Below are 15,279 nucleotides of genomic sequence, written 5' to 3'. Positions count from 1 at the left end.
CAGAGGAAATCCCCCCCCCCCCCACACACACCCCTCTTTATGGGGAAAGAGGGAGTTTGATGCTTCCTGGCAGTATGTAGGCTAGCAAGGCACATCACTACCACCTGCCCTTGCAGAAGAAAGCCCTGTCCGTGACTACCGTGGGTCAGTTCTCTGACTCTACTGGCCAGGGGCAATACAAGCACTCCCCTCTAGGCCTATGCAGGTCCCACTCTCTTTCTACTGAGTGGAACAAGCACTCTCTATAAACCTCAAGCCCCATGGGACACTCCAGGGAGATGCTAACTACTGCTCCATTGGACAATTGCTAGTCAGATTCACACTATTCCAAAGAAGCAGTATGCTCCACCTTACTAGTTACACCTCAGATCACTATTCCACTTAACACACAGCACTGGATGTTGTTATAGTGAAAACAAGCATAGAGTTTATTTAACAAATTAGAGAGATTCCAGTGATGGAAAGTTGGAAACAAATGGCTACATATCAAATAAAATCATAGCATGCATTCTAGAGCCTAGACTTACTTAACTAGATACTTTCATGTCTTCTAGAGCAATGCACCCAAAGTCCTTCCCGTGTTTTACAGCCAGGTTTGGCTAAGGCCCCTCCGTTCATAAGACAAAACACATAATTTACACTCAATTCCTCACTGAGGGGGTACCTCTGCACCCACAGCTATACCCCAATAATTCACTGTCTTTACTCAAAGAGGATCCCCTCCTGCTGTTCATTTCTTCCTGAAAGGGAAATTTACAGATTTCCCAATCTCCTATTAGCATTTGGCTCAGTAGGCAAACAGGCATCCATTGGGAGATATAAAATGCCCAATACTCATGGCCAGACAGCAAGATAAGTGTCATTTGCCTCCTATTTGAAAGAAAACAGGTAACTAGAACATATTTTCAGTATAAACATAACTCCTTAAATATTATCTGTACGTACATTTTGTAGTCATGACCACCGGTGGGATACTGGTTCTCAGAGACCTCACATGTTACTTTTTAGTGAATTAGGTATATATCCAACCCAGAGAAGGCCTATAAAACTCTATGCACCCTCTGCCAGTGACATCAAGAGGTCCCTAGGTCATAGGAATTTTGGTACAACAGTTGACAAAAGCTGCAATACTCCAGTGAATGTGGAATGGCGGTGGACTCCAGAAACGGTAGTGTTGTCCTACTAGTGGATACACAAAGTTTGGGGCTGGACCCATGCTCTTTCCATGGGGGGGGAGGGGCAAACCCCACCATCTAGGAGCATTTAGAAGGTGAGAGACTGACAATATCCTGTAATTTTCTGAACAAACCTTATAGAATTAAGAAAGTAATTTATACCTTATTGAATTAGTATTAAAAATGCAACTGTGTATTTAGGGTTGCCAACTTTCTAATTTCTGAAAACCAGATCCCACCACTCTACCTCTTCACCCCAGGCCCTGCCCCCTCCCTCCCCCTTCCCCATCACTCGATCCTCTCCACCTCCCTCACCCAACCAGCTGGGCTCCCTCTGCTCCAGGACTGGTACAGGAGCTACAGCCTCACACGGAGATGCCTGCCTGCCTATGAGCTGCAGATAGGAGGCAGCCCTGGCTGTGCAGGGGCTGGTGTGGGTTGATGACCCAGGGCCTCCCCAAGCCACGGTGAGTGGACTTTTGGTGTCTGATTAGTACATCTGACCGGACACTGCCAGGTCCCCTTTGTGACTGGAAAGTCCAGACAAAAACAGGACACTTGACACAGTAGGGTTGCATGAGTGGCTGTGGAATTGTATGTTTTTCCATGGGAAGGGTAAACAGAACAGCAGGGGGTGATTAGGCAAATTCACTCTGGTCTTAACAGTCTCCAGAGAAGACACCTCCCTGAAGAGGTTTGCCTAAACCAGTTCAAACTGGATTCTCCAAAGACCAACACACAAAGAAATAGGTTATGGCTAAATAGCCTGGTTTTAAACAGATTTAGGTCCTCCTTCTTGATCCAGCAAGTGGACAGACCCCCTGGTCCACAGCCCCCACCCCCAAATCCTTAGGGTTGGATTGGAAGGACTAGGTGCTTGTTCTAAACTGAAGTTGTGATGAACTGGGAATCACAAGGAATCCCCCTTTGGGGGGGCGGGGGGAAGAGAGAAGAGGGGAGGGGTGCTGAAGGACTGTTCCTGCCAGAATCCATGTTAGGATTGGGGTTAATTCTGGTAATCTTATTAGCATACCCATAGGTTTTTATTATGGTTTGCTCTGTAATGCTTTTTACCTTACGAAGAAACTAGGCTTGCATAGGATGTGCTGTGCGGTACCTTAACTGTAGCATTACACCTATTAATCATCTCCGAAGAGCAAGCAAGCAGGGTGTCCTTGGGTAACCTATCTGTGCCGAGACCACTACATTGTAGGCACGGAACTGTTCAACCTGGAAAGATCCCAGTGAGAAAGGAAGAGAAATGTGTATCTCCACTTGAGAGGCAACAGCTGAGGGGAAATACAGGTGCAGTTGCCCTGAACTGGACAGAAGGAAGCCACAGACATGTCCTCTCTCAGATTTCCACCATAATACATAGAGCCAAATCACGCTTAACTAAGCAGTGGGTTCCCTAGATTCACATCTATTTGAAAGAGTGCCATCTACATCACTAGACAGTTCCTCCTATTGTTGGCTCCTGCGGGGACTTCAGAATCCTGTTGACATCTATTACACAGAAGCAGCTGATGTAATAATGTTGACTTTGGTTACTTCACTGCAGGATTAATACACAAATAAAGTCCCTGGGTTTTAATGTTCAACATTAACAAGTGAAATCCTGGTTTGCTCTCAAGCAACAAATCAGAAGGGAATTACTCCCATGTTTAAATCTACCTTTAAGCATCAAGAACAGGAGTACTTGTGGCACCTTAGAGATGCATCTGAAGAAGTGAGCTGTAGCCCACGAAAGCTTATGCTGAAATAAATTTGTTAGTCTCTAAGGTGCCACAAGTACTCCTGTTCTTTCTGCGGATACAGACTAACACAACTGCTACTTTGAAACCTTTAAGCATCAGTTATTCTAAATAGCACTTGGTGGGTCAATGACCATTAGTGGTGACAAAGTCAAGTTAAAGGAAAAATTACTACTTTGAACACTTTTAACCAAACAGTAATACTCACAATCATGAATAGGGATTTCTTAAGTCTCTCCTAAATAAAAAACAAGTGGAAATGAATGTGCAAGTCTAACATACAAAAAAGTACATCCATGTATTTCAGAAGGTGAATGAGGACTGACTGGAAGAGGGGATCTGAAGGTTAGTCTTCACCATCCAGCTATCAAAGATTCATTGTTTTTTCTAGTTATCAGCTTTGGCTTCCTCAAACCTTTCCCAAATAATTTGGAGCAAGTATAGATTTACCATAAACAGGACTAAAGTGAACAGTCCATGTGTTATGTGCATGCCAACACGCAGAAAGTGCCAGACATTCTAAGGAGTTCTCCTCTCCCCTTGTTGGGTTTTGTTTGAGATTTACGGGGGGGATGGCAAGTGACTCACTGAAAAGGTGGTCTTCAATTCCTGTTAATAAATGCTGTCTTTACAATAATCATTTCTTCAAGTTGGAGTAAGATTAGGAAAGTTCTATCCTTTATGTTTTGTTCAGTTCTTGCTGCTGCAAGAGCCTTCTGATCTAGAACACTGATCAGTTAGAGCATAAAGGACTTGCCAGAAGCCTTCCATATGTAGGTATCCCCCAAAGACAGTGCCATTGAATGGGTGACCCAGGCACTCCTTTCCCTCTTTAAGACTAGGCCGTTTCTGCTTGTATTGGGATAAGTATTGTGGAACAACTAAGAACACGTTACGTTTTGCTAGAGAAATGGTCACTGTAAATAGAAAAATATGGCAAACTACTTCAAGGTAGGCAAAGTATCTGCCCCCCCCCCCGCCCCCCGGAAATGGACTACAACAGTATCCCCAGTTGAATAAAGAATCGCTTCCTAAACCACACACATTTGCCAGCTCACATCAGACTTCCCATTTGGGAATGTCACTCACTCCACAGCAAAAGGTTTTTTGTTTGTTTGTTTTTTTAAAGTTTTGATCAGAACCAAATCCTGCTTTACAAGCCATGTAGCATTTGCCTACTCAATTTTCCCAGCCCTATTTTGAGAGAAAAAATCCCTGGGGAGTATGAAAACCCCACAGTAGTTTCATCCCATTGTGTTTGTTTTGATGCCAGCAGTGATGTACTAGAGGCAGCTGCTGGGAGTGCACAGCTCCAAGCGTCTGCAAATCAGAACAAAGACAAAATTTTGAAATTCCATTTCACAGTGGATAGAGGTATTACCTTCCTCCATCTTACTCTAGTGTGCAGCTCTTTGAAAAAAAGTCAGGCCCCTTTAAGGAAACAAGTAGGGTATTCAACAATTGAAGCACACAAGATCACTAGTCACTCTTGAGACTTTTGGCCTATGGGCTCAGATGACATTAATATGCCACCACCACCAGTTACATTGCTTGCTCCTCTAAAAGAGGATACGCTACCACCTCAGTGTTAGTAGAAACTGGACCTAGGATGAAAAGCAGCCACCTCAAGTTTAACCTGGGTGACACTGAGGTGATTAGCAGGAGAGAGGTGTCAGAAACCAAAATTACTTGTCTTCTTTCCTTGTAAACCCACACATGAGCCCTCCTGGAGCAATTCAGTCACCACAGGCATCAGTACCTGCAACATGCCAGTGCCATGCTATTGTATGCTGCCTTTTTAGCAGTCATCACCGCGCCATCTGGATGAGAGATAACTAGTTCAAGGTCCTTTCAGGAAAGGTAGAAAAGATGCCGATAGGAAGAAAACCATCACTGTTAGTTGTGACATTGGCCACATCCTCACCACCTAGAGGGCTACTCAGAGGGCTGATGCAAGACAATGAGAAATCTCATCATTGCCTTAAGTTATTCAGATAGCAAGAAATTCCTTCTTTCACCACTAGCTTGCTAAGAGACTTCACCTATTCTTCTAATCCACGTGATTGCCACTTCTAGATGAGACTACTGCAAGTCAATACCTTGGACTGAAGGAGACCACCTCATGAAAGTTCCAGTGTCTATAATATGCAACAGTCCTCATCTTAAGCAACATACCATGTCAAGAGCACATCCCACCAACGATCTGAACGCTCCATGGGCTCCTCATTCCTTTCTCAATCCAATTCAGGGTGTTGGTTCTAGTCTTCAAAGTATAGAAAAGTAGCTTGAACCCTATACACAAGAGCATCTCCCAAAGCAGACTTGCAATAGGAGCAAGATACAGGATCACACACACGCCCACCCACCACAAAGCTTCTCAAGTGGCCCCTCTCCCCCAGGCTGGGGGAAAAACACTGTCCACTAAGCATGTCCAGTCAGCTAGTTGGGAAACCCTGAACTGAGCTATATTTTGGTGCCACTAGTCCACTAGGGCTCCATCCCCTTTTGGATGTCACCACTGTCCCTACATCCTTTGCCGCATCAGCATAACACCTGTGCTATTCATAGTACTGTCCTAATGGCACCAGCTAGGACAGAGCGAAGCCATCTAGAACACAACGCTGGGAAGCAAAACTGAAGGACTGCAAGGGATAAAGCAAACTTGTGTGTCAAAAACTTGGAGGGAATTGTCCTCCTATATGAATAGTCCACAGGTAATATGAAAATGCAAGGGAGGCAGATAAGGAGTAATGGACTGTTCTGATCTCATGCCAGCCATAAACCTTTAAAAGGACGCTACCAACTTGTTTAAAGAGAGGAACTTTCCCTAAACCAAAAAGGGGGGAAGTCAGGGAAAGGATGACAAAGTCTTTGAGAGAAGAGGATGTTGCATGAGTGCATAAAGTCAAGAAGGTACTACTGGCTATTATTTTATTGCAGCCACATGCCAGGCTCTCAATAAGGGTCAGAATGATGCTGTGGTCAGCAGCATACAAGAGGGGAGACACAAGGTACCTGCCCTGAACAGCTTACAATCCAGTCAAATATGCACCCAAATCAATACCCTCTCAGGCATTGCAAACCTCAACATTAGGCTGAAATTCGTTGATCTTACTGAGCAATTAAGAATGTTGCATACTGTAACAGTGCAGTTGCCAAGTAGCTCAAATCAACTGCTTTTGAGAGAGACAAGTCTCCACTCTGAAATGGCCCAGACGGAGTCGTGAACAAGTGCCCTAAGTTCTACCCACCTCAATTTTGTTCCCTAGCTTAAACACATCAATGTATTTTTACATGGAAGAGGCCAACAGACTCCTTCACATTGCATGCAAGGATCTGCAAGTCTCTTAGGGTATGTCTACACTACAGGATTAATCCGAATTTAGATAATTCGAATTTGGGAAACAGGTTGTATAAATTCGATTGTGCGCGGCCACACTAAGCACCTTAATTCGGTTTTAAACCACATTAATTCGGTGGTGTGCGGCCACACTACCCCATTAACTTAAACACAGTAATTCGGTGGTGTGCGTCCACACTAACCCTAATTCGAATTAACAAAATCGATTTAGGCTCTACTCCGTTCGTCGAGGTGGAGTACAGAAATCGATTTAAAGGGCCCTTTAATTCGAATTAACTGGCTCTGTAGTGTGGACGGGTGAAGGGTTAATTCGGATTAAGGCAGCTAAATCCGAATTAAAGTCCTAGTGTAGACCAGGCCTTAATGAAAGACCTTTACACACATGCATGCATCTCACTACCAGTTTCAATACAACTTGACTTTCTACTAAATAGATAGGCCCTGACCAAAAGGGAAACAGAACCTTGCAACTGCAGCACAGCAGTGTTTGAACATGGCTGTTACTAGCTGGGTTTCAACGCACAGTTCATCTGATGGGTATGACCTGACATTTTTTGTTAACGAGTACCACATACTACAGACCTAGAAAGCCTGCAATAGTACATCACAGCCAAAGCAGATACAGTTGTCACACTGCTTAGTTCTAGAGAATGCTGACTGCGAGCACAGCAATCCATGAGCACGTTGTCACCTTCACTGCCTCCACCAAGAAGCATAAGCTACTTCTGCCTCCTTTATATTTTAAGCAGTAGCAACTTTGGGTTTCAGTCTGGCCTGAGAGGCTCACAAGTCATAGTCCTGGTGATATTCCATGTGCCCCAGAGACAAGCACTGGTGTTCAGCTAGACAGTACATGTAGCATCAGGGATAGAACCAGGACCTTTCCATCCAAAAAGTAAATAAAATGAGCGAACAGACCAATCCACAGAATTTCTATGACTGAGCTAAGGAGACTTCATTGGCAGTAGTGGGGCTTTTTTGCTATGTGAGCCAGCCACTAGATGGAGACATGACCACACAATGCACTCATTAGCTTTCCCTAATTTCCCCATCTATAGCAGAATGTTTGGATCATGTCTGTAGCCTCACATTGCCCAATAGCACAGAGTAATTTTTAAACCTAGGTCTGAAGTGACACCATTGCCAATAGTGATGGCAGCCTCTGCCACGCCACTTGCCAAAATCCCCAGATTGAGGGATGCAAGATAAAGGGCAGCAAGCTGTAAGTGATGTAGAATTCCATAGCCTTAGTTTTTATTGTAAATGTATAGTCCAAATAAAAACTAATATACTAGGTTTGTGCGGGGGCCAGAGCTACTATTCCCATTCGTTTAAATGGGGAGTTTGCAGCCCTCTCAGCTATTGATTCAGACCAGGGCCGAGGGACCTGCCGCCCCTCTCCCCTGGCCGCCCCAAGCACCTGCTTGTTAAGCTGGTGCCTGGAGCCGGCCCTGATTCAGACTGCCTATAAATTCAGGAAGTCACAGCATCAGTTTTACACTAGATTCACTTTATCTTCACAACCACACGTGCTAAAACGATTTGTTTAAATAACAGCTGGAGCAAGAGATGACTTCCATAGCACAGTGGTTTTCAACCTGTGGTTTGGCAGACCCCTGGGGGGCTGCAGACTATGGAAGATTTTTTTCAAAGGGGTCTGCTCCGCCATTCAAAAATTTTTAACAGGGGTCTGCAAATGAAAAAGGTTGGGGGGGGGAGGGAAACTACTACCATAGCAAATCCTGTAGCTACATAATACATGGGGTCATGAATAGAGTAAGGGATTGTATCCTCAGTACAGTGTCAGTACAGTTAGCTGAGGGTCTTCATGTGTTTTCCTACCCACTTTTCTATGTTACCAGCCTTCATGGAAGCAAAACATCAAATTCATCCTTTGCAAGAGACAGCTATTTAAAAGTAGAAACTCAGCCAAAACCCCTCTATTCCCAAAAATGACAGGGTTATAAGGGAGGTCCTGAAATGCAGACCAGTAGTAAAGTTGCTGAAAAAGCCGCAGTAGTTGGCTAATCAAACAAACATTTGTATAATGGATTATTTTTCAAGTCACACAGAATGAGGAAAGCTAACCAAATATTGTACAATACTAGCAAAGTGTTAGTCCTTGGGTGCCATGCTAAACAGATCTCAGAAGTAAAGTCAACTCTTATCCTACCACACAAGTGTATAACCAACAATGCAAGTCAGATCAGCACATTGAGCCTCTTGGGTGCATAACAAAAACACCTACTGGCTGTTTAACATTAACCTCTACATAATCCAAATAGTACAGGGGCCCCAGAGCAGTCAACCTGCTAAGATTCCCCCCCTCCTCTCTCCAACATAAAATAGACAGACCCAAAGGGCAAAAAAAAAAAAAAAAAAGGAGCTGGAACTGTTCTAGGTAGAACTAGATTCACTTAAATGAGGATCTTATCCAGTCATAATTTAAACATTTGAGACCAGATGCATAATACCATAGCAATTCTGCTGTGCTAGAGATAGTACTATGCTCGGAGGACTCTGACCCAGAGTGTTCCCTTTTGTTATGTACTTACAATTTTCCACTACTGTAGTCTCTCCAAAATACGTAAACCCTGCGCCATTACAACTTTTTAGTCAGTCAGTCATTTTCTATCAATGAAAGCTAAAAGAATTAAATTTAATAAGACTGAAAGGAAAGCTCATGGATGAGCCCAAACATCAGGGCAGTTTTAATCCAGATCTGAATTATGCAGTGCAGGCCCAGATCTTCTCTGTGTAAGATATTAAGCAGAGCTTCAGGCTCACACCGACTGCACTCTCTTATGGTGGTGCAATCTGCTTTTTGGAACAAGTAGGGCCATCTCCCTTGCAGGAGGTTACAGAATTCACGGACATTACTACAACACAGGCTTCCGCATACAGGTTTTATTTCAAATTCCTTCAGGTGTGGTCCATGCCCCTTATTTAGGGGGTGGGGATTGCGGTAGTCCATTTCAGTTCCTCATAATCTGAGGTTGTGATTTGGGGTCCTTACTTGTGGACAGCTGTAAGGGAAGAGTTACCATTAGTCCACATAGTAAGCAAGCCACCACCATGGTGAGCGCAATCTCATGACTGATTTCTCTGATCCCTGTATTACACTGGTTTATGGCTTTGGCACCCATTGTTCTGTTCCATGACTTTACTAGTAGCACCTCCCCCAGCTGTTGTCTTGTCTCCAGGTAGGTATTACCATCATGCACCCTCTTTCAGAATCAATGTCCAGGTAACTAGGGGTCAGGAGGACCCCTGTAAACCTGGCTATGTTCTGCTCCCCACCCTCGGAAGCATATAAATCTTTTAGGAAAGGATTCTATGATGGTTGCTTTTATTTGCTCTACAGGGGAGGGAAAGATCCTCACAACCTGTCCCAAGCTCATGACCAGTTCTACAGGGATGTCGGGGGTTCAGCTCCCAAAGTCTCATCAATCCTATGCTTTTCAGGGAAGGGGAGGAGGACTTTTCAAGACTGGGCCACTATCTCATAGTCTCTTCTTGCTTATGGGGATTTCTGGAGCACTGCAACCCACATTTTATCCCTCTTACATAAGCCAACTGCTTTCACAGCCCTAGGGCACCACAATAGTGCCACTACCCTCTGTTGTGACATACAGAATTGGAGGCTGTCCTAGTGCTCCCCACTCAGGTATTGGTCTCAAAGAGGAGGAAATGGATCTGCAGAAGACCATGCTAGCTTGTCTTGTGCTGGGGGGGGATGGAGGTTCCTGCCACCACTCCTCTCCAGCACCAAGTGAGAAAAGCAGGGCTTGGGGACACAACCCATCTGGTCTGCTATTGGATGAACAAATGCTGCTAAATGGCACATAACAGTCTGCAATTTTTAGAGAGCCAGCCAAGTGTTCTCCTCAGGCTTGAGGTACAGACTCCTGAACCTGGTCTGTGGACTACTGGTGCTCTGAAGACCAATTGCTGACAGGGTGAGCAGAACTGGTGCCAGAATGACATGGAATGGAAGAGCCAGAGCCAAGAGGTGGGGGGGGGGGGAGACACCGATTAACTTTTTAATGAGACAACACTCTAAAGGCAGCTAAAAGACATTCTTATTACTTTTCCATATGATCAATTGCTGCAGTTGCATAGGTATGTTAGACTGCACAGGAAGAGGGTGGTAATGTGATCACAAAAGAGCAGAAGTGGTTCAAGAGAAGAGTCTCTGTTAAGACATTGGCCACGTTATGAAATATTAGATCAGGAATTCCAAGTTATTTCTAGGGAACCCTAGGTACTAAAGGTTCCTATAGACAATCTCAGTGAGTATGTTTAATTAGGAGTCTGAAAGCTGGTCAGATTGTACATATGAAATGAGGTTTTCTGTATAGCAAGTCACTGGGAAACCTAGAATAGCCTCAAATAGATTCAAGCTGCTGCCATAATTTTATTATACCAGGAGACAAAGATAGCAGGTACGAGTATTGGTAAGCCCCTTTTGAGGGCCACATCAAGCCATAGTGAAGCAACAAACCCATATATCAAAACTCCAGTAGGTACAGGCAGCCACCCACAGCATACTGTGACTTTTAGTGGTAGTCAATTTGTACAAAAAAATACTTCTGAAAAATTTGATCTATTGTTACAAGAAACATCAAGATTACTCTGTTTTTAGTTTTACTTTGTCTATTCAACAATACTTAAGGGTACCTTCTTACCCTTATATATTCACACCATTTACCAGGTCTTTCACTCAGCAATGGGGGGGGCTTTCTAGAGTGGGAAAATGGGATTGTAAAAAAAAAAAAAAAAAAAAATCAGACGTTGTATACTTGGAACTACTCTAGTCATTTGAAAATGATTTGACTAAGTTAGACAAGGTAAGTGAGGGAATATCTTTTACTGGACCAACTTCTGTTGGTGGAAGGTACAAGCTTTTGAACTCACACAGAGTTCTTCTTCAGGTCTGGGGAAGGAAGCACAGCAGTGGTGCTGGAACAATTTTTATAGTGGGGGTGCTGAAGGCAGAAATCCTGTATTCAAGGCAGGGGGTGTGGTGGCACCTCCAGTTCCAGCACCTATGAAGCAGAGAGTGTCTCAGCTAAATAAAAGTTGAAACAGTTTATTAAAATAGAAGAGGCAATACAAATGACCACCTCCAACATGTGTCACCCCTTCTACTTAACTATCTGTCCCAACTTTTATTTAGCTCAGACACTCTGCTTCCTTCCCCAGACTTGAAGAGCTCTGTGTAAGCTTGAACCTTTCACCAACAGAAGTTGGTCCAATAAAAGGTATTATGTCACCTACTTTGGGTCTCTCCTATCCTAGGACCAACACAACTACAACAATACTGCAAACTGAGTAAGTCAGTAGTGAAGCTTTAAATGTTAAAGCCTACAAACACTACAAGATATAGTGCCGAGTACCCTAAAGTAGCCTGACTTCATTGTGATAAGCATTGCACCCAAAACCAAGTGTCTGCAGAATCAAACCCTAAAATTGCAATCCTGCCCACTTCCAAAGAGGTAGGGGTTCTGAAGGGGATAGGGTTTAACAAGCCAGATGTTTCTCTTCACTCTTATCACAGTTCTAGTCTCAGGATCAGAGAAACAGCGAGTGGTGTAGCTTAGTGGCCATCATAAAAAACACAATGAATAATTCAAAGAACTTTTGTAATGTAGATGGGAATCTAAAACATGGCACCTTTAGACCAGTGACAGCTTTATTGGGAGTGCCTAATCATCAGGTGAGTGTAATAGATAGGATCTGAATTTCAACATGGTAGTGGAACAAGTTGTGGGGAGGAGAGCACACCACTACACAACTCCACTCTTTTCAACAAGCCACTTGAAGAGGGTGAGGAGGATTTACTAGTTAAATACACATAAAAGTCACAATTTTATATTGAAGAGCCCATAAGCTAAACTTTTAAAGGCACAGGTCTTTCCAATAAACAAAAAGCTATGATGTCAGATTAGCTGACTTTTCCCACTGACTGTGGAACATTCTTTGGAGGAAAAAAAAAAAAGTTAGTTCATTGAATTCATGGAGTGAGAACACAGACTCAACAGCTGTTTGTGTTTGGGTTTTAGATTCTCTTGAAGTAACTTGTATTTCAAAAAAAGACACAGTCTAGGGAGCAGTTAAACTGGCTTGTAAAATACAGTATATAAAAAAGTCTACAAGGAATCTGTTTGACAGACAGGCTTGTTGTGCAATTATGCAGGCTGGCATCAGGATTTGTTTGTTTTATTCTTCATCTCAACTGTTCCTAATTAAGGCTCTCAGCTACTTCACTGATGAGGGGCCACAAGTACCTAGATAGATTCTTTTCAACAGCCCAATGCTTCTTTCAAAGAAAAAAAAATTAACTGCCCAGACCTTTGGGATTTTGAAAGCAAGTGCTTTACTATCAAACAATACAACTTCATTTAGAAGAACACTTATGCATATCTCAAAACCTTGTGTTTCCTCCAACCTTCAAAATTCCTGTCTCCAAGGATTTATGATATGCACTGGATCCAATCTGCCACATTCTAACTGCTGCTGTTACACATCTGGTCATAAAAGGGCTACAAGGTGCAGCTGAACACAAGGACACACTTTTCTTAATGTGGCAGCTACAGTTTTTCCACAGTACTGATTGGTTTTTTTTCTTAAGTGGGTGTATATTATTCAGACAGTAATCTGGTTTAGTACAACACTTCATTTAAAAAAATGAAGTCTTATTGCTATACTCAGAGTAGAGATTCCTACATAAAGGTTTCTAGATCTTACCCCTATTTAGGATGGTAGTTAGATTAAGTATTAAATTAAATACATTTCAGACCAATCAGCAAAAAGTGCATGTGGACAGTGCACCCAACATGCTTACATACAGGTTAAGTTTTTCCACTTACCCAGAATTGTGTTTTTATTGCAGCATTGACTTGAGAACAGCTACTGTTTTAGGGCCTTAGAATTCAGAGTCATTACCCCAATCTAGGGGCTGCAGTGGTAACATGTCAGCTGGAGGACCATACTTAGAAGAGAGGTGTTCTCCCCCAGAACAGTTTAATACTTTTGTAAGTGAAATTATCTATCCCAATAAGAGCCAACCATAGATTAAAAGGCAAAACTAGACTCCTAGAGGAAGAAATTTGGGCTGAAGGCATCTAGCTTTATTGCAGGGATTCATTTAATCCCTACTTGGAAACATAATAAGAAGAGTCCTAAAGCTATATTCTGGGAGCCAAGGGGTCCTATTAAACGCAAGACTGGCAATATAAAAATACAGCATATTAACTTGCTCCTCTCTTTTGCACTGAGCCCCGACAAATGCATGCCCCAGTGTTTTGGGTACTCAGCTTGTACCTGGGCTCTTGATTTTAGGGATCTTCTGAACAGTTATCAGGGACCACACAGCAGGCGTCTCTCCCCGCGTGTGTAGCAGAACTCCAGAGGTAGCGATGGGTCAAGCCCAGCAGGGCCAGTGCTAGAAGCCCCCGGGCTCTGTCAGAGCAAGCCCCCGAGAGACGCTCCAGCGCCCGTTTGAGCAGAGTGGGGAGCCACTCTGGGGTACGAGGCAGACCACAGCTCACGGGGCACGTCTTAACGCGGGGCGGATCCGCGGTGCATCCCAGAAACAAGGAGCGATGCAGGACCGCAGCTGAAGTTCCCAGGCAGGCACCCGAGCACACAAAAGCCCGTAGTGTACCTGACAAGCATGACAGGGTCAGTGCGGGGCAGGGGGGATTTTCCAAGCGGGAATGAGAGGCGCACCTGGCTGAGAACCTGGCTGTGACCTGACATAATGACTCCCTTGTGCTGAGCGACCGAGCGCGCGCGCTGGGGAAGGGGGCGCGAGAGAGATCCCGGGGAAAAGTCAGAAGCTCGCACTTACCCGCGGCCCAGTGGCCCTGTGGCCCTGAACCTGAGGAAGATGCGGCGGCAGCAGCAGCACCAGGAGCAGCTGGGGAGTCACCACGCTGCACCAGGGTCTGGAGAGCATCGTCACTTGGGGGCTGGGGGCGACAGGCACGAGACAACCCCCCTTCCTTCCCTTCTCTACTGGCCGGAGCGCAACTTGCTGCTGGAGCCCTGCCCTTAGCCTGCGGGACAACAGCCGCCCTGAGAAGCCAGAGGCAGTTTCTTGCCCTAGCCGGGGCGTGCGGGGCACTTGAGCAGCCCAGCTCTGCCCCCTTCAGCGGCACCAGGTTAAATGCCTGAGCCCTAGCCATTGGGATCCCCGTTATAAAGACCTTGCCTGGGCGGGGCCAGGCAGGACTGACTGAGTGAGACACCCATAACAGCGGAGCTGCTGCTGGGCAAGAGCCAATGACAGGGAGCGAGGGGTGTGCCCCCTCCCCTTCACTACGGCTCCTCCCGGGCGGGAGGGGACAGCGGGCTTCTCAGGTTGCCCCCGGAGGCTGCATGTTTGGGTTCCAGCTGCAGAGATCCAGCGTGAGGAGCAGCAGGAATCACGCGGGGGGGACGGGAGACACAGGCGGGTTCAAAGCACCGTGCACTTCAATCGCTTCACCTCTGGCACTAGCAACACCTGGGATTAGCTAAACTAGCAGCGCCCTAAAGAGCTCTGTGTCCCCCAGTGCTGTTTGTTCACCCCTCTCCCAGCTCCCGCAAGAAAGAGGGAGAGGCCAGACCGTTTCTTTGGTTTACAATCAGTTTCACTTTCCAGCTGTCCTGTGCTGACACAATGCTGCAAGGCTTACAGGAGGGCGGTGAAGCACTGGAATTCGTTACCTAGGGAGGTGGTAGAATCTCCATCCTTGGAGGTTTTTAAGGCCCGGCTTGACAAAGCCCTGGCTGGGATGATTTAGTTGGTGTTGGTCCTGCTTTGAGCAGGGGATTGGACTAGACGCCCTCCTGAGGTCTCTTCCAACCCTGATATTCTATGAAGGGTGATGGAGGAGCGAGGTGCTTACATTTCCATTTCACTTACTTGTGATGGCCTAGAAACCACCATATGGGGTTTAGGAGCTAGTGGAAGTGTCAGGTGGTTTAGCAATCAAAAGTG

At 45.0% G+C, this 15,279-nt stretch overlaps 1 protein-coding gene across 3 annotated transcripts in view; it reads right to left on the bottom strand.

Moving 5' to 3' along the window:
• The window catches only part of SMOC1 (SPARC related modular calcium binding 1), a 184,529-nt gene extending 170,086 nt beyond the window's left edge, over window positions 1-14,443 (bottom strand). For all 3 annotated transcript variants that reach the window (XM_026651224.1, XM_026651225.1, XM_026651226.1), the window contains exon 1: window positions 14,146-14,443. In XM_026651224.1, coding sequence (XP_026507009.1) covers window positions 14,146-14,253 — 108 coding nt within the window. In that variant the 5' untranslated portion in view covers window positions 14,254-14,443. The remainder of the gene's footprint in view (window positions 1-14,145) is intronic.
• Between the last annotated feature and the right edge of the window lie 836 nt (window positions 14,444-15,279).

Source organism: Terrapene carolina, unplaced genomic scaffold (assembly GCF_002925995.2).
Source record: "Terrapene carolina triunguis isolate 2854851 unplaced genomic scaffold, T_m_triunguis-2.0 Scaffold96, whole genome shotgun sequence".
Lineage (NCBI taxonomy): Eukaryota > Metazoa > Chordata > Testudines > Emydidae > Terrapene > Terrapene triunguis.
This window is presented reverse-complemented; position numbering and strand designations above follow the sequence as displayed.